The sequence below is a fragment of the Bubalus kerabau genome, chromosome 1, assembly GCF_029407905.1.
Source record: "Bubalus kerabau isolate K-KA32 ecotype Philippines breed swamp buffalo chromosome 1, PCC_UOA_SB_1v2, whole genome shotgun sequence".
NCBI classification, from domain to species: Eukaryota; Metazoa; Chordata; class Mammalia; order Artiodactyla; family Bovidae; genus Bubalus; species Bubalus kerabau.
Window position 1 is genome coordinate 52,495,095 of NC_073624.1, and position 19,386 is coordinate 52,514,480.

The 19,386-nt window shown below is 47.7% G+C and overlaps 1 protein-coding gene across 1 annotated transcript; it reads left to right on the forward strand.

The window, feature by feature from the left end:
• Window positions 1-294: 294 nt before the first annotated feature.
• On the forward strand, window positions 295-9,050 carry CKAP4 (cytoskeleton associated protein 4). The gene is made up of 2 exons (XM_055574892.1): window positions 295-989; window positions 6,590-9,050. Exons 1-2 carry the CDS (start codon window positions 534-536, stop codon window positions 7,904-7,906), a joined length of 1,773 nt encoding a protein of 590 aa, XP_055430867.1. The 5' UTR covers window positions 295-533; the 3' UTR covers window positions 7,907-9,050.
• The last annotated feature ends 10,336 nt before the right edge of the window (window positions 9,051-19,386 follow it).

Consider the following 19,386-nt stretch of genomic DNA (forward strand, 5'->3'; position numbering starts at 1 on the left):
CTCGGCCACCACCCTCCCCTCCGCCGAACCCCCAACCCCTGGACCTTTTTACAGGGCCGCCCCTTTTCCTCGGCCACCCTCATCCCACCCCGGCTCCCGTACACCCGGCTGGGCCACCGCCTTCCCCTAGATCCCCTCGCCCTATCCCAGCCTCCGTAGACCCCGCGGGGCCGCCCCCCGCTCGGCCCTCCCTCTTTGGGGTCGTGGCGGCAAGGGGAGGGGCCGCCCGCCGGCCCCAGCGTGCGTGGCAGGCGCTCCGGGCTCGGCTCTGCCGGCCTCCCTTCCCGGGAGGCGGGGTCGGCGCCGCGGCGGCGGCGGCGGCGGAGGCAGGCCCCCTCCTCCTTCCTCCCTCGCCCGGCCTCCTTCCTTGCCCGCCCGCCCGCTCTCGCTCTCTCTCTCTCTCTCGGTCGCTCCGACGCCAACAGCGCCCGCGTGCTTCGCCCAGCCCCGGGGGAGCCCGAGGAAGTTTCCCCGGCCGCGCGCCCCACTCGCTCGCCTCGCAGCCCGCGGCCTCAGCCGCCGCCGCGCCCGACATGCCCTCGGCCAAACAAAGGGGCTCCAAGGGCGGCCACGGCGCCGCGAGCCCCTCGGAGAAGGGCGCCCACCCGTCGGGCGGCGCGGATGACGTGGCGAAGAAGCCGCCGCCGGCGCCGCAGCAGCACCCGCCGCCGTCCGCGCCGCACCCGCAGCAGCAGCACCCGCCGCAGCATCCGCAGAACCAGGCGCACGGCAAGGGCGGCCACCGCGGCGGCAAGTCCTCCTCCTCCTCCGCCGCCGCTGCTGCCGCTTCGTCCTCCGCGTCCTGCTCGCGCAGGCTCGGCCGGGTGCTTAACTTTCTCTTCTACCTCGCCCTGGTGGCGGCGGCCGCCTTCTCGGGCTGGTGTGTCCACCACGTCTTGGAGGAGGTCCAGCACGTCCGGCGCAGCCACCAGGACTTCTCCCGGCAGCGGGAGGAGCTGGGTCAGGGCTTGCAGGGCGTCGAGCAGAAGGTGGGTACCCAGGCCCCCAACCTCCGTGCTCCCGGCGGCGGCGGCTCCCGCACCCACAGCCAGGCCCCCTCGTGCCCTCCCGGCGGGGGCCCTCGCCGGCCCAGGCCGGGTGTCCTCCGCCAGCGGCTCGGGATCCCCTGGCCCCGGCCCTTTGGCTCCGAGGCAGCCCCCAGACCCTCTTTGTTAATGGCCGCTGAGGAATCGGCCCGAGGGATGGACCGCTTCGAGGATGTTTCGGCCGCTTGGGAGGGTGGGCCAAGGGCCTGTCACAGGATATTAGCGGTGACCTGTAAGGAAGCCGGCATGCTCTGGGGAGCTCATTCTTTTTGGATTAGGAACCGCTGAATGGGCAGAGTTGTCTGAAGAGGAGCTTGGAAGGGAAACCAGCGCATCCCTGGAAGCCTCGGGCAAGGCCGCACCTCTGCTCTCCCCGTGGGAGACATCTGAGCCAGATTTTAATAGACCCGGAGCCCGGGGAAAGAGAAGCTAGTAATGTTACTCATTTGTATGGTTCTGATGAAATATTTCATCTCGTTAGGCCCCCTGCGTTTTATTAGACTAGTGTACCTAAGTGGGCCTTGGAAGTATGATAGCATATTTCAGCCTTAGAGGAGAGGAACGGCCAAAGATACTAGGTCACACTGGTGAATAATACAGAGGTACATTTATATGGTGTTTAGAGGGCTTACTCACTTATTATCTAATCCTCATAGCAACCTTGGGAGGGAGGGAAGGAGAGAGGACTGGCAGTTTTGACTCTGTTTTCCAGACCAGAAAATTGAGATTTAGAGCTTAATTGACAAAGACCGCAACTGGTGAGTGGCAGGTTGCATGACAGCCTTGAGGCCACTGGGGCCTGTTTCAGGTTCGGAGGGACCCACCTTTCAACAGGAAGCTGCTTAGGGTCTACCTTTTCTGATTTTTCTTTTTACACCAAGTGCAGCTCCTTCAGCCTCATTCCCCCTCCTCCGTCCTCCACTCATGTCATTGCTCAATGAAACTTGGTTGCATGATTGAAACAAAAAATCCCGCCACCTCTTCTGAGCCCGGAACTGCTGCCTCCTTTTCCCAGCATGCTGCCGGCCCTGCCAAGTTTCTATTGACTGTGTAGAATATGCGGGACTAGGAATTTCCTCTTAAGACTGGCAGAGCAACTGGAGTGAGTCATTTTGCTCCATGCTGCAGGCCAAGGGAGGTGACTTTTCGAAGGGAATTAAGTAGGCAGCGCTGCTTTGCCTATCTGGAATGTCAAATCATTCTTAAAAAATAGACATACTCCTGATGTATCATCAGTAGGCTCTTTGTTTCCTGTCTTGATCCACCCACTTACCAATCAATCATAATATTTGGTGAAGTCTGATAGTCGCATAGCTCCTGGTAGGCCCTGTGGAGGGTACGAAGGTGCAAAGGACAAATCCAATTTGTGAAGCAGCCCACAGGCAGGTTTTGGTTGAGGGTGACTGCTGTGTGAGTTCAGAAAAGAGAGAAGGTGGAGTTTGCCCAGGCCTGTGACCCGGTGGCCAGCGTGGTACCAGTCTAGATCTATATGGTGGTGGATAACTGTTGAGAGATGGCATGAGGAACACACAGGCTTGTTTGGCAGACTCTACATGGCCATCCTGCCTGCAGCAGAGTAACATTTAGGAGGCTGTAAGAGGGTAGGCTAAAGATGAGGCCCAGATGGTGGAGGTCTTGAGTTGAGGCAGGAGAAAGAAATTGAGGTTTATTCTCTCTACTTCCTCCCTGTCCCCTCCCTTATTCTTTCATCTGGTTCCCACTCTTGCTCCATCTCAGCTTTGTACAGATTCCCTTTTCTTTTGGGTACTCAGTTCTCCCATCTCCATAGTAAGGGGAATACTCTTTCCAGGTTTTCAAGAATCCACCTGGCTGTAAACCATTGAAATTATGACCTTTCTTTTTTAGTAGTGTAGAGGCTCATATTGAATGCCTCATGTTTGTTGTGCATTCATCTGACTCTCACGCTGCCAACAGGTACTGCTAAGTACTGATATGATCCCCTTTTCACTGGCCGGGAAGGTGAACACCAGGAGGCTGAGTAACTCGACATGGTTACACAACCAGCGGTGCTAGGATTCAAACTGCAGTGAACTCCTAGAACACGGTTCACCACTTACTATTCATTTTGCCATCTTTCCCATGCCTTGCTTAGTACCTGGTAGGTGCTCAATTAATCTTCATTTCATTGACTTGGAACATTTGCCACATAGGATCTTCCATTGCATGTGGTCACTTCTTTCTGGATCTCCAGGGTGGCCAGTAGATTTTACTTTGCCTTAAGGAGTGAGTAGTGATGGATAGTCCTCTGACAAACTAAGTTTGAGCACCTTATTCCTCTGAGGATGAGGGTTTGGTTCTTCTCAGAGACATATTCTTACTGTATTGTTATTATTCATAATTAGTCTTCACTGTGGGCCACGTGTTCCCAGTTACCCTCTGAGACGTGAGCACCACTGCATAGATAGGCCAGCTGAGTCTGGAGCAGTTGTGTTACTCATTCAGGGTCACGTGCAGACCCTCGGTGGTGGAGCTGGGGTTGGAATCTGAGCAGTGTGACTTTGAAGCATGCTACTCCACTGCCCTTTTGGGTGCCCACCTGATCTCGTTCTCAGATGCTCTCAGTTCTGGGGCATGGCCCAGGTCTGCTGAATGGGCTGAGAGGCTGGCCTGTTCTTATCCTGAAGATTCAGCAGGCACAAATAGGCGCAGGGCTTCAGAAACCCTGGTTCTGCTCTAGGCCCTCTGAAGGGCTTGGGTTGCCTTGGCAGATCCAGGGTGGCATACAGTGATTTTAGGAGTTGGCTTAAGGCCGGTGGGGTCAGTTGAATGAGACTAAGAGCTGTCTGTGGGCGAGTGAGTTCTCTGGTCATATTTCTTTGTTCTCTCATCTTGCTCTGGGCTAGGAGTCATGGCTTGAGGCTGAGCAGCATTTCTAGGCTCTCAGTGCACTTTGAACATGCTTCTGCCCAGGTGTATCACTGGAGGCCAAGAGTGCACTTTCTAAACTCAGACATTCTTGGCTTCTGATGCTCAGCTCTACCACTTCCCAGGTTCCTGCTTTGTAAAATGGGGATCAATAGGTGCTTCCATGAGATTATTATGAGGGTGGATTGAGATGATGTGTCTTAAATTTGCATAATTATTTACATCAAGTTCCTGTTGAATATCAGCCACCACTAACTAGTCTCTCACCCCTGCCTCTACTGTGAGCTCCTTGAGGGCAGGGATCCTGTCTTAGTGTCACTCTGCTCGGGCATCTTGTCCACCACTTAGTGGGCATCCCACATATGCTGGGGAAACAATCACTGCATATTGATTATAGTGGGGTCTTTGCATGTGAAGATGAACAGCTCAGAAGATGAACAGCGCCAACATAGGGAGACACTGTCTGTGCTCTTTTCATTGGTTTCATCTGTCATTTCTGATCTAGGTCCCTTCCTAGCCGTCTGTAAAGAGCCAGTCCAGGTTAGGAGTGACAGACGGGTTGGGGGAAATGGACCAGCCTGGGCTTCTTCAGGCCTTGCTCTGTAAATTCATTCATTCTTTGATTCATTCAGAAAACACTGATGAACACCTACCATGTTTCAGGTACTGTGCCTACCTGTTGACACCTCTGTTGTGAAATCTGTGCTTAGAACAGGCAGATTCTGTGATTGAATAACCTAATTTCAGAGGAGAGCTGTCTCTGGAACCTTCTCAAGGTGTCCTTTATGACTCAGGTTATATTTGGTTGAGCAGGCAAATTGTCTAGTATTCTGGAGTCCCTGAGAACCTTATTCTAATCTGCTTTAAAATCACAGACTGGTAGAAGCAATAAAGGACTTTAGAAATCGATTTGTTAATAGATGAAGAACTTGGGACTTGGAATTTGAGTGTGACTTCCTTGTGCTCACAGAGCTGGTTATTGGTGGAACTGGAACTAGAGCCCAGGGTACTGTTCCTAGTCTGTAGTGTTTGCCCTTTGTCACTGGGCCAGGGGTGGGCTAGGAATCTCCAGACGGCTGAGCTACTCCAGAAGGATGCAGTGATAATGAAGGTGACAGTTACTGTTTACAGGTTGCATGGAGGTAAAGAATCTACTTGCTAATGCAGGAGACACAACAGATGCGGATTTGATCCCTGGGTCAGGAAGGTCCCCTGGAGGAGGAAATGGCAACCCGCCCTAGTATTCTTGCCTGGAAATTCCCATGGACAGAGGAGCTTTGAGGGCTATAGTCCATGGGGTCGCAAAGAGTCTGAGCGACTGGGCACAGCTATGTGTTAGGCCCAATTTAAGCGCTTTATATATATTAACTCACTTTATTCTCACAAAACAAGCTAATGAATTAGATACTATCTTTGTTTCCATCCTGTGGCTGAGGAAACCAAGGCATAGATATGCGAAATTACTTCCCCATGATCACAAAGCTAGGAAGTGTCCAAGCTAGGATTTGAGCATAGGTGGTCCCATTCTAAAACCCATGCTATTTTTTTTTTTAAAGCCCTTCATTATGGAAATGTTCAAGCATTAAGAAAAGAAGAGATCAATATAGTGAACCCTACTTTCAATAATCATCAATTTTTTCTATTTTATTTAATCCATTCACCACCCCTTCCTCCTCTCATTTTGTCGTGCTTAGTTCTGCTCAGCAGTTCTGACTGTTTTGGCAGGCTGTTAATCATCATACTCTCAGCCTCTCAGGACATTAAACCTGCTCCCTGGAGTGGTTCCCAGGTCAGACCCTGTTTAGGGTAGAATTTATTTAGAATGAATGTATAGTGGCAGTCAGTATCATAATGTGTTCACAAGCCAGAAAATGCTAAGGGCCACTGGTCCACTGATCACATTTTCAGTTGAGGACGTGATTTGTTCAGGGCCAAAGAGCTAGAACTACCAAGTAGAGACCTGAACCTGGTCTCTTGCCTTCCTGCCCAGTGTCTCCCATGTGCCTCAGCTTTGTTTCTGTGAAAACTTGGGACCTTTCAGTTGCAAGAGCTACAAATTCAGCTAAAACTGCCCTAAAGAAAGATGGAGGGAGGAAGAGAGATAATTTATTGGCTCAAACTTACTAGTTCCAGAGTAGATGCCTTCAGTATGGCTGTCTCCAGGGATTTAAGTTGTATCTTCAGAACTTGATCTTGCCCTCCCTGAGTTCTGCTTCCTTCTGTGCTGGCTTGATCTGTAGGCAGGCATTGATCCTGTGCTGGTCTGAGCTGTTCCAGACTTCCGTCATCCTATAGCTAGCAATTCAGTAGAAAGAGCTTTCTTTTCCCAGTAGTTTTAAGAGAAGTTATGCAATTGACTTGCTGGCCTGGCTTAGGCCACATGCCCATCCCCTAATCACTGTAGTTCCAGGACAGGGTGGGGAAGTGGGTGGATGGAAAGCATTGATTGGTCAGGCCTAGAGGGCTTGTAGTGGAGCCTTTGGGTTGGTCCCCCAAACCATATGGGCTGTGTGTAAGGATGGTTCCCCAAAGGAGAATTATGGTGCTGTTCTGTTGGAGGAGGGACCTTTAAGCTGGGCAGATCAAAAGAAATATAGCTGAATTGCATAAAACCCTTCAGCAGTTCTCTGTGGTTAACATCTGTATTTTGGTTATAGGTGCAGTCTCTGCAAGCCACGTTCGGTACTTTCGAGTCCCTCGTGAGAAGCTCCCAACATAAACATGATCTCACAGAGAAGGCTGTGAAGCAGGGGGAGAGTGAAATCAACCGCATCAGTGAAGTTCTACAAAAACTCCAGAATGAGATCCTCAAAGACCTTTCTGATGGGATCCACGTGGTCAAGGATGCCCGGGAGCGGGACTTCACCTCCCTGGAGAACACAGTGGAGGAAAGGCTGACGGAGCTCACGAAGTCCATCAATGACAACATCGCCATCTTCACGGATGTCCAGAAGAGGAGCCAGAAAGAAATCAACGACGTAAAGGCCAAGGTCGCCTCTCTGGAAGACTTGGAGGGATACAAGCAGGATCTGAAAGCCTTGAAGGAAGTGGTTAAGGAAATACAAACCTCGGTGAAGTCCAAAGAGAAGGACATGGAGGCCCTGAGAAGCGCCATCCAGACCATGGAGTCGGATGTCTACACAGAGGTCAAAGAACTGGTGAGCCTCAAACAGGAGCAGCAGAGGTTCAAGGAGGCAGCCGATTCGGAACATCACACCCTTCAGGCGCTCACGGAGAAGATCCTCCGGGCTGAGGAGTCTGCCGCCCATCTCCCCGAGGAGATCAGGAGACTCGAGGAGGAGCTCGGCCAGCTCAAGGCCGCAGCCCTCCGGCCAGAAGAAGATGGGGCCTTCAGACCCTCCGAGGCCTTTGAAACGCTCCAAAAGGAGAGCCAAGGCTTGGACTCGAGGCTGCAGAGCGTGGAAGAAGGGGTGCAGGCGGCGCAGGCAGCCTGGGCGCGCCAGGGCGAGAGCCTGGAGGCACTGCGCGCTCAGAGCGAAGAACAGGCACGGCGCCTGGCGGAGCTGCAGGAGCGCGTGGCCGGCCTGGGCCCCGACGCTGACGCCGAGGGCGGCCTGGCAGGCACGGTGCGTGGCCTTGGCGAGGCCCAGCTCTCACTGGCCGGTGATGTGGACGAGCTGAAGCGCCGCGTGGCCGAGCTCCCCGGCGCTGTGGAGGCTCTGCAGAAGGTGCAGGAGCAGGTCCACATGCTGCTGGGCCGCGAGGCCACCGCTGCGCCCCCCCAGGACCTGCTGGACAGACTCTCCTCTCTCGACAACCTCAGAGCCTCCGTGGGCCAGGTGGAGTCGGACTTAAAAGTGCTTAGGACTGCTGTGGACAGTTTGGTCGCGTACTCGGTGAAGATCGAGACCAACGAGAACAACTTGGAGTCCGCCAAGGGTTTGCTAGAGGACCTGAGGAATGACCTGGATAGGTTGTTTGTGAAAGTGGAAAAGATTCATGAGAAAGTCTAAATGGATTGCGTGTGCAGGGCACGGATGGCCAGTGCAGTTTTTCATGACCAAAAAAAAAAAAAAATGGCGCCCCCTCACCTCTCCCCCCACAGCCAGGTCCCCCCACGACCCGCACCACCAGGACCTCCCGGGCCTTCCATGTTTTTGTGCCCGGTTAACTTATTTATGATGGTTATCACGCACCACGGGTTGTGCAAAAGTCTTCTGCTTCAGCTTTGGGGCTGGGGACCGGTTTCCTGAAGGCACTGTTTCTGTGCCTCAGAGGCACCTTCTAGAAGGGATGTCTCTTCCTAGTGTCAGGGAAGAACCGTGGTGGCTGCAGTTGAGGATTAACAGAAGCAGATTAACCTCAAAAATCCTGCCTGGCTGGCAGATTTCAAGCAAAATGTGGGGGGGAGGAGGTACTTTTCTTTTTAATTGTCTTTAAGGAAAATTCATTTTATTTTTATTTTTTTTTAGTACTTCTGGCCGAGGTTTTCATGAGATGTCACTCACTTCTTGTCTTCCACTTCAAACTGGTTACAGCTCATTAAGGTCAGCTCTGAATTGAGAGGGGGACAAGCCCTCCGTTTTTAGTTGCATCAGCTGCTTGATGGTCGCCTCTGTGGGGAAAGGTGTCTTTTCCATTCCTGAACCATTTCACGATCTCAGTGGTAACTATGCAAAGAATTCAGCCGGTTCTGAATGTGAAGGCACAACCCCCCACAGAGTCCCCTGTGGCTGACCTGTGTCACCTCTTGATAAGGCCCCAAATAGTGCGTTCAGAATAAGGGTTTAGAATCCCTGAGAGTCCTTGGATTCCTTCAGGAAGTGTATTACGAGAGCTGCTCATAAAGGCATAGACTGCCTCCCCAGGGAATGGAGGCCACCGTCTCTCTTTTATCACAATGTTCTTGAAGAGGTTTGCTGTCAGCAGACCCCATCCATCAGTGAGAACCGTGTGCATTTTCTGTAGCCATTTGCTGTTCCCCTTCCCCCTTTGAGCTGTACTGTTCTTTAATGGCTTTCTTGCCCTTTAAAAAAGAAAAAAAGAAAAAAAAAAAGGAAAAAGGAAAAAAAGGTTTGTTTAGTTTACTGTGAAATGAACTGTATGGCTTATTTACAGTATTTTTAATTCTTAATAAAACACTTGAGCTTTGTTATGACTTTTCCAGAGTGGTGGTTTTCTGAGAATTTGGTAACTTTTAATGATGTATTAGTGTGCAGTATTCAGAATTAGAAAGATGGGTAATTTTCAATTGTAAAATTTTTTTTTTTTAATTTTTCAATCAAGATGTCCTCCCTGTTAGGCCTGGGCACCTAGTTCTGATTTGACTATTAGCAGTTTTCTTTATAGGTCATTGCTTGACCCCAGTGCTTAACTATAGCAGAGGGTTATAACCCTGGCTTTCTGTTAGACTCTTGGAGCCTTAAAAAATACCTGGGGCCCCTCTCCATAGATTTTGGATTCAGTGGGTACAGAGGGCTGGCACTAGCATTTTAAAGGCCTCCTAGCTGAGGGACTTCCCTGTGGTCCAGTGGCTAAGATTCTCTGCTCCCAGTGCAGGGGACTCAGGTTCGATCCCTGGTCAGGGAGTTAGATCCCACATGTCACAGTTAAAAGAGCTTGAAGGCCACAGCTAAGACCTGGTGCAGCCAAATAAGGAAAAATAAATGTTAAAAAAAAAAAATCAGTAAAGTTTCCCTAGCTGATTCTAATGTGCAGCCAGGTTTGAGAACCAGTGTGTTGATTCATCTGTGTGACCTTTGGCCCCTGTGGAAACCTAGGAATGTTGACTTCTCAGGTTGCCATACACCTACCACTCTATAACAAAGGATACCGTTCATTGAATTGAGTACCTGTCTGCCAGGCATGGTGCTTAGCACTTCATAGGCCTCTGTTTATTCCTTCTAATTTTCCCTGGAGGTAGGCAGTATCATTCCCCGTTTTATAAAGGAACAACAGGCTTGTAAATAAGCACAATGTACAGTCATTAGCTACGAGAGGGCAGGGCTGAGGTTTGAACCCAGTCCCTGCTCTTAACTGTAACAGCATCCTCCACCTTCCACCAGCACAAGGGCAGGGCTGCATTGACCTGTGCAACACCTCCTGTCTGTTGGTTCAGAGACTGCATGAGCTCTTTTCTCTCCCAAAGGGAGAGAGGGCGCGTGGGAGACCAAGACCTGAGTGCATGTGGACCTTCAAGCTTCCACTCTGACTGGAGGGCCTCTCATCTCTGAACTTCTGTCGGTCATTCTGCATCCTGGGGTCAGCATCCCTAAGCCTTCACAACTCTTACTTTTCCCAAAGCAGTTTGTGCATCAAAATGGGCCCTTTATTAGTGTTAGCTATCATATCTGTATTTTTATTTTAAAGTCAAAGAGTTGATACGTATGTTTTAACAACTCATTTTGCCCTTTTTGGGGGAGGGTGCTGAGCAGGATAAAGCCCCATGTTTGGAACAAATTAAATTCTGATTCCTTCTCAGGTCAGTTGGTTGCATCAGGCATATTCTTGCTCTTTGCCTTCGTTTCTGCAGTCCTTAATCTCTGACTGTGGAGTAGTTTAATATATTTTCATTTAATATTCATAGTTGAAAACATCTACTAGGGTCAGAGAAGTAATTAGATATAAATTCAAGTGGTAAAGATAAAAGGAATGCATTATGAGATCTTACCCCAAATAATCACAATTCAGTCTTCCTCATGTGTCTGCTCACTTATTCATTCAATGGACATTTGTTGAGCCCATAGCCAAACATTTTGCCAAATATCAGTGAATTCAAGATGGACCTGACAAGATCCTTGTCTTTCAAGGACCTATAGCTGAGTGGAATGGGAGTGACAGTCTTGAAAGCTGGTAGATGGCGTAAGGAATCACAGGTGCTATAGCCAGGTCTAATGCGGTACAGAAGAGAGAGTGGCAAGTTTTGCGAGAGTTGGGCTAGGGTGGTTAGAATAGATTCGCAGAGGCCTGCGGGAAATCAATTGGAATGTGTCCGTGAATAATGGGAACACTCAGGAAACATGAGGCTGCCCCGCCCTTTGAACAGGGGATAGGCACAAGTTACTGAAGGCCTTGATTAAAGTGGATGATTCAGGGACTTCCCTGGTGGTCCGGTGGCTAAGACTCCATACTCCCAGTGCAAGGTACCCGGGTTTGATCCCTGATTAGGGAACTAGATTCCACATGCCACAACTAAAAAGATCCTGAATGCCATAATGAAGATCAAAGATCTTACATGCCACAGTTAAGACCCAGTGCAGCCAAATAAATAAGAATAAATAACTAAAAAACAAAAAAAACTGGATGACCTGGCACCAGGATAATCGACTGCAGTGAAATTCCCCAGGCAAGACTGGCAGCATGCTGGTAAGGAAAGTGCTACCGTGTCGCATGGCACTTAGGATGGTGATGATACCTAACAGGATGACTGTGAGGGCTGCAGGGGGCCATGGGTGGAGAGGGTTTAGGTTAACACAGCATCTGGCTATAGCAAGAACTCCAGGGCTCATGTGCAGCCACACCAGAGGGTGAAAGATTGAAATACTTCTGTGCTGCTTGGTAAACACCTGCAGCCCCGAGTGCCTTCTTTTGGGACCACTAACCTTCTTACAGTCTGGCAACTGGCTAAAATATGGATGTACTGGAACCTCTAGGACAGTGCTTCAGCCTCATGGCCAGCATTAATTCTGATGACTGCACACCCATGCTTTGACAGTGGTTAAATATTTAGAAATCACCCTATGTTTTCCACAAGAGCCTGTGGAAAAGACCCTGGAAAAGGCTCTGATGCTGGGAACGATTGAGGTTAGGAGGAGAAGGGGCGTCTAGAGGATGAGATGGTTGGATGGCATCACCAACTCAATGGACATGCATTTGAGCAAACTCTGGGAGATTGTGAAGGACAGGGAAGCCTGGCAGGCTGCAGTTCATGGGGTCATAAGGAGTCAGACATGACTGAGCAACAAGAAAATGTTTTCTTCAAAGCATGATTCTGAGCTATGGATCTAAATATTCAGTAACATCTGGACACACTGCACCCCTCCCCACCCCCATCCTCCTGACATCTCACAGGGTTCAAAACTAAAGTCATTGTTTTTCCCTGGAATCAGTGTAACCACTGCTCCCTCGTTGCTTGAACTAGAAGCTCAAGAGTCCCTCCTGTCTTCCCAACTCTCCCTTTTCCTGTCCTTCCACATCCTCTTGGATAGAAACCTGGACACATTCACTCCACCCCACATCCCCCAGCCTTTACTCCCATCACTGGATGGTCCCTGAATTCCAGCAGCAACCCCTGACTGCACCCTCTGCCTATTAATACAGAAACCTGGTTCATGCACTCACTATTCACTCACTACTTGGAGGGCACCGCTCTTTGTGGAACAAAGAGATGACAAGGAACAAAACATGTGGTTCCTGCCTTCATGAGGTTTACAGTCCAGCTCTGGGGAGGCAGTAAACGTGGAAAGAAACAGAGCTAACCGTACAAACTGCGGTCCGTATCTTGAGGGATATGAACAGCTCCTAGTTGGCCTTTTTGTCCCCAGCCTGGTTCCCATTCAGGGAATCCCCGGTGGGAAACTGGTGTGATGTTCCTCAAAAGTTTTGAGAAAGAGAATGTGTCAAAAGTCAGCCTGTGTCCTTTCCCCCACTTAATCCTTCAGTGTCTCCCCTTTGGCTTCAGAAGAATATCCCAGTTAAAAACCTGTGCTCTTACAGACACAACAGGTCACATATTGTATGATTCCATGTATATGAAATATCCAGAATAAATCTACAGCGACTGAAGGCAAGTTGGTGGTTGTGGGGGCAGAGGAAGGGGGAAGGAGTTGTGGAGAGCATCTGCTTAGCAGGCACCAGGTTTCTTTTGGGGTGATGAAAATGATACCCTAATAGTGGTGGTTGTTACCCAACGCTGTGGTCATACTAAACTCCATTGAATGATTCACTTTAAAATGTTTAACTTTGTTATGTGAATTTCATCTCAATTAAAAAAATGGAAAAAACAAAAATAAACAGAGGAAAAATCCTGTGCTCTGAATTACTCTAGAACTGATTTCTCCACTGAAAAATACCCAGTACTTCTTGAGTTTACTTTTTATTGAAGTATAACATGTGAGCTTTAAGGCATACGCATCAGAAGTACACAGCTGAGTGAATTTCTACATGACACACCACGTGCTAACCACCAGATCGAGAGAGACGTTTCCAGTACCTCACAAGCTTCCTATGCCCCACAGTCATGTCAGTTCCCAAGGTAACCACTCTTCTGACCACCATCACCATAGATTACTTTAGTCCATTCTTGACTTTTATATAGATTGAATCATACCACATAAGACCTGGAATTCCTTAAAAAAAAACTTCATTGAGATATAATTCACACAGTAAAAAATTTATTAAAATATACAAATGCTCTTAGTATACTTACAGAAGGCTGAAGACATTCTTATTTGCTAAATCTTGCCCCTGTCACATACTTAAAAAAAAAAGGCGCATAGTAGGTGTTCAATAAACAGTATCTGTTTGCGTTCATAAGGTTTTTTGAACTGGACAAACAATGTTAGGGTCTCCATCTTGCTAGTCAGCAACTCTGCGAGGACAAAGAAGTGTGAAGAGTGGTAGAAACCGCTCCCCTCTCGGGCTGGGTCCAGAGGCGAGGAGGTGAAAACCATAGAGGTAGGGGCTTTGACTGCCTGTCCTCCCCCTCAGGCTGCATCTGGTCAGGACTAGATTCCACAGGCCGCCGTTTATTATGAACAGGGCAGAACTGTATTCATTCTGGGAGACAAGATGAAGGCTGAGGTCCCCTTTCCTTGAGAGATTCCCACACATGTATGAAGGATCACATGTAGTACGGCATGCAATGGTTAGGGTTGCACACAGGAGGGGCCGATGAGGCCCTGGACCTCTGTTGTTGCCTGCCCAGCATCAGTCCTCCCGTGTTTGGCAACAGCTCTTCTGTTTTTATTCACAGAATCACCCCTTCCCATTCCCAGTCCACTGCCATTTGATGAGACTGACCGTGATAAACACATGACCCAGGATTGGCCAGTGAGAAATCCCATTCTCCTGGTTTGATTTGTTCGAGATGAACAAGCCGACTGAAAAGATACACAAAGAAATACTGCTAGTGTAGACCCCCAAGGACTACACTAAAAAGATACACAAAGATCTTCCTGACCCAGGAATCAATCCGGGGTCTCCTGCATTGCAGGCAGATTCTTTACCATCTGAGCCACCAGGGAAGCCCTACACAACATGAGAGTTAAATGTTATCTGCGGCAAAATGAGGACTGCAGCCCAGAGACAGCACCTCAGATGGATAGCTCCGAGAGACTGCTCCAAAGAGGCAATGGGGGAAGGTCAGTATATAAGATTTTGGTGAAAGGGGAGCTTAATGCAATCAAGTACTTATTTTATAAACGATTTTCTCCTAGTCATGAGGAACTGATGTCACCACGAAGAGATTTGGTGATTTTCTAGATATGAAGAGATGAAAGGATTGGGATCATGAAATCAACTCCTGAAAATATCTATTTAAAGACCTGTTCTACCAGTTTCCCTCGAGCACAGAGTGCCTCACCCTCCACCCTGAAGTCCCCTCAGAGGGTGTTGAAGGTTGGCAGCTGCAGCAGCACCGGGTTCAATCTCCACAGAGGCCGATGGCAAATGCCCTTGTTGTTGTTCAGTCACTGGCAAATGCTCTTGGCAAGTGTCAATTTGTAGTTGACAAATACATGTCCCAATCTCACCCATTGCTGCTGGGACTTTCTAGAAAGGGGTGCCCTTTGTCCACTGGCTGGATATAAGCCCACAGCAGCTAGGGGCCATCTTATGTGGAGAGATCACTGAGAATGAAGCTGGCATAGAGGAAAGCAAATCCAAGGGATGGCAGTAACTGGTTCTTGATGACACAGAATGAGAACCTGGATCCAGCTGTGCCCTAAAGCTCCAGAAGCCATGTTCTTTACTACATGGAATCGTACACCATTATGCCAACTTTTGGCTTCCCTGGTGGCCAGTGGTAAAGTATCTGCCTGCAGTGCAGGAGACTTGTGTTCAATCCCTAGGTCAGGATGATCCCCTGGAGAAGGAAATGGTAACCCATTCCAGTATTCTTGACTGAAGACTCCCATGGGTAGAGGAGCCTGGTGGTCTACAGTCCATGGGGTCACAAAGAGTCTGACACAAGTTAGTGACTAAGCAATGACAACATGCCAACTTTCACATGGACACAAAGTGACGTGGAGCCATGCAAATGATAAGCATAATAGTACTGCTTATAACTAAAAAGACTGTTGCTGTTTAGTCACTAAGTCATGACTGACACTTTTGTGACCTCCATGGATTGACTGTGCCAGGCTCCTCTGTCCATGGGGTTTCCCTGGTAAGAATATTGGAGTGGGTTGCCATTTCCTTCTCCAAGGGATCTTCCTGACCCAGGGATTGAACCTACTTCTCCTTCTTTGGTAGGTGGATTCTTTACCACTGAGCTGCTAGGGAGGGAAACCCTGTAAAAGACTGTCAGTTCAGTCACTCAGTGGTGTCTCACTCTTTGAGACCCCATGGACTGCAGCACGCCAAGCTTCCCTGTCCATCACCAACTCCCGGAGCTTACTCAAACTCATGTCCATCAAGTCGGTAATGCCATCCAATCATCTCATCCTCTGTCATCCCCTTCTCCTCCTGCCTTCAGTCTTGCCCAGCATCAGGGTCTTTTCCAGTGAGTCTGTTCTTAGCATCAGGTGGCCAAAGAATTGAAGTTTCAGCTTCAGCATTAATCCTTCCAATGAATATTCAGGACTGATTTCCTTTAGGATGGACTGGTTGGATCTCCTTGCAGTCCAAGGGACTCTCAGGAGTCTTCTCCAACACCACAGTTCAAAAGCATCAATTCTTTGGCGCTCAGCTTTCTTTATAGTCCAACTCTCACATCCATACATGACTACTGGAAAAACCATAGCTTTAACTATATGGACCTTTGCTGGCAAAATAATGTCTCTGATTTTAATATGCTGTCTAGGTTGGTCATAGCATTTCTTCCAAGGAGCAAGTGTCTTTTAATTTCATGGCTGCAGTAACCATATGCAGTGATTTTGAAGCTCAAGAAAATAAAATCTCTCAGTGTTTCCATTGTTTCCCCATCTATTTGCCATGAAGTGATGGGACCGGATGCCATGATCTTAGCTTTCTGAATGTTGAGTTTTAAGCCAACCTTTTCACTCTCCTCTTTCACTTTCATCAAGAGGCTCTTTAGTTCTTCTTCACTTTCTGGCAAAAGGGTGGTGCCATCTGCATATCTGAGGTTATTGATATTCTCCCCAGCAATCTTGACTTCAGCTTGTGCTTCATCCAGTCCAGCATTTCTCATGATGTATTCTGCATATAAGTTAAATAAGCAAAACAAGCAAATAAGTAAAAGACTGTAAATATCTAAGAAGTCTGGTAACCTAATCAATGACTACTTTATCCTTTGTTCAATCAATGTACTCCAAAACAATAATAAAAATGAATAAATCAGAAGCTGTGTATCAATGTGAATGGATCTCTTAACTAAATGCTGAGTGGGAAAAAAAAGAAAAGAAAATACACAGTATGAGAACTTGTATATAAAATTAAGAAAGCATACAAAGTAATACTGTATATTATAGTACAAGGGTCAAAAAGTAGCTAGGATACTGACTATCCAAATTCAGATTGGTTTCTTAGGTTAAGTGGGGATTACTTGGGCATTCATTATATTGTTCTTAATATCTTTTTTCTTCTCTTAACAATTTATTATGAAAATTTAAACAAAAAAATGGAAAGAATTGTCCAATGAACACTCATACATTTACCACCGAGATACTACAATGAATAATTTACTACCACATGTGTTTCCCACGCGTGCGTGCGTGCCAAGTCATCTCAGTTGTGTCTGACTCTTGACCCCATGGACTGTAGCCTACCAGGCTCCTCTGTCCATGAGATTCTCCAGGAAAGAATACTAGAGTGGGTTGCCATGCCCTCCTCTAGGGGATCTTTCCAACCTAGGGATTGAACCTGCATATCTTACGTCTCCTGCATTGGCAAGTGGGTTCTTTACCACTAGAGCCACCTGAGAAGCCCCATTTCTCCATACTTATATACATATTTTGGCTGCTCCACATGGCTTACAGGATCTCAGTTCCCTGACTAGGGATTGAATCTAGACCAAGGCAGTGAAAGCCTAGAATGCTAACCACTTGGCCCCCAAGAAGCTCTCAGTCTCTCAATAGTCTTGATAACTTTCTGCATGTCACAAATGTTTTGCAATGAAAATTTTTTAAAAAGAGGGAATAAACACCAAGGGAAACATTCATACTTTAAAAAAATTGAATTATAACTAACAGAAAACATTATATTAGTTTCGGGTGTTACAACACAGTGATTTGATATTTTTATACATTATGAAATGATTACCACAAGAAGTCTAATAACCATCTGTCACTGTCCAAAGTTGTTACAATTTTATTGACTATACTCCGTATGCTATATGGGCTTCCCAGGTGGCATTAGTGGTAAAGAACTTGCCTGCCATTGCAGGAGACACAAGAGACGAGGGTTCAATCCCTGGGTCAGGAAGATTCCCTGGAGTAGGGAATGGCAGCCTACTCTAATATTCTTGCTTAGAAAATTCCATGGACAGTGGAGCCTGGTGGGTTATAGTCCATGGGGTCTTGAAGAGTGGGACACAACTGAGCTTGCACACACACACACACACACACACACACACACAATGTTGTGCATTACATTCCCATGACTTATTTATTTAATAATTGAAAGTCTGTATCTCTTATTCCCGTTTACCTATTTTATCTCTTCCCTCCACCCCCTGTCACTCTGGTAACTACCAGTTTGTTCTCTGCATCTATGACTCTGTTTTATTTTGTTTTTTTTGCTTTCTAGATTCCACAACTAAGTGAGATCATAGGGTATTCGTCTTTCTCTGTCTGACTTATTTCACTTAGCACAATGGCTTCCAGGTCCATCCACACTTGTCTTGCCTCCAGTGGCAAGATTTCATTCCTTTTTTATGGTTGAGCAATATTTCATTGTATATACACGCCGCATCTTCTTTATCCATTCATCTATTGATAGGTTGCTTCCATATCTTGGCCACTGAAAATAATGCTGCAATAAACATACTCGTGCACATATCTTTTCAACTTAGTGTTTTTGTTTTCCTTGGGCAAATACCAAGAAGTGGAGCTGCTGGATCACCTGGTAGCTCTATTTATTTTATTTTTTGAGGAACCTCAATACTATTTTTCATTGAGACTGCACCACTTTATATTCCCACCCACAGTGGAAGGGCTCCCCTTTTCTCCACATTTCTGCCACTTGTTGTTTCTTGTCTTTTTGATGATAGCCATTCTGACTATCAGAATGATGTGAGAGTATAAGATAGGAAAACAAACGATCATCTCCGTATATTTCATGAGGAGCTATATTTAAAGATAATTAATTGCTTTTCATGATAGTCAAGCTAAATAGCCACATGACAGGCCTTGGAGAGCTCAGGCTAAAAAGTATTCCCAATCTCCCTTATTTTACAGACTGAGGGCAGGGGTACTGAGACTCAGGGAGAAGAACTTGCTCCCCAAGTTCAGAAACTAATTGTTAAGGAGACAGAGCCAGTTTCTTCTCTTCTCTCTATTTGTTTGGGCTCCACCCTAGGCCTAAGCAAATTTCTGAAATGTCCAGAGACAAGCAAAGCTGAGTCCCTGCAAGCAGGAACTGCATTCTGGCAGGAAGGGGAGTGGCCCCTTGGCTGGTGCTCAGCATATTGGTCCTGAGCAGCCAGGAGCAATACCTGTTGGGCAATGGGCTGTGGGGAAACCTCAGCCTGTCTCTGTGTAAATACCTGATGGTGTTGAAATGCCTGTCATTAATCGGGTGTAGTTGCCCATGTTAAGGTGCTTTTGTTGTTATTGTTTAGTCACTGTCGTGTCCAGCTCTTTGAGACCCCATGCACTGTAGCCCAGGCTTCCCCAGTGGCTCAGTGGTAAAAAAAAAATCTGCTTGCAAAGCTGAAGCCACAGGAGACATGGATTTGATCCTTGGGTCAGGAAGACCCCCCTGGTAGGATGACATGCCAATCTACTCCAGTATTCTTGCCTGGAGAATCCCATGGACAGAGGAGCCTGGCCGGCTACCGTCCCTATGGTTGCAAAGAGTCAGACATGACTGAAGTCACTGAGCTCACTCGCTCAGACTACAGCCCGCCAGGCTTCTCTGCCCATAGAAGTCTTTCCAGGTAAGAAGACTGGAATGGGTAGCCATTTCCTTCTCTAGGAGATCTTCCCAGACCAGGGATCAAACCTGCATCTCCAACATTGACAGGCAGATTCTTTACCACTGAACCACTAGTTAAGATGCTTACTGTCTTACAGAGTCACTCTTAGAAACTCAGGAACATAGGTCTACATTTCTCATACAGTGGACTGTCCTGGTTTATTCTCCTTGGGAGGTT

Bases quoted from the DNA above. Each gene is read 5' to 3' on its own strand.
- CKAP4 (XM_055574892.1), top strand. From the start codon at position 534: ATGCCCTCGGCCAAACAAAGGGGCTCCAAGGGCGGCCACGGCGCCGCG. The intron at 990-6,589 runs GTGGGTACCCAG...TTTTGGTTATAG, and splicing joins TGCAGGGCGTCGAGCAGAAG to GTGCAGTCTCTGCAAGCCAC.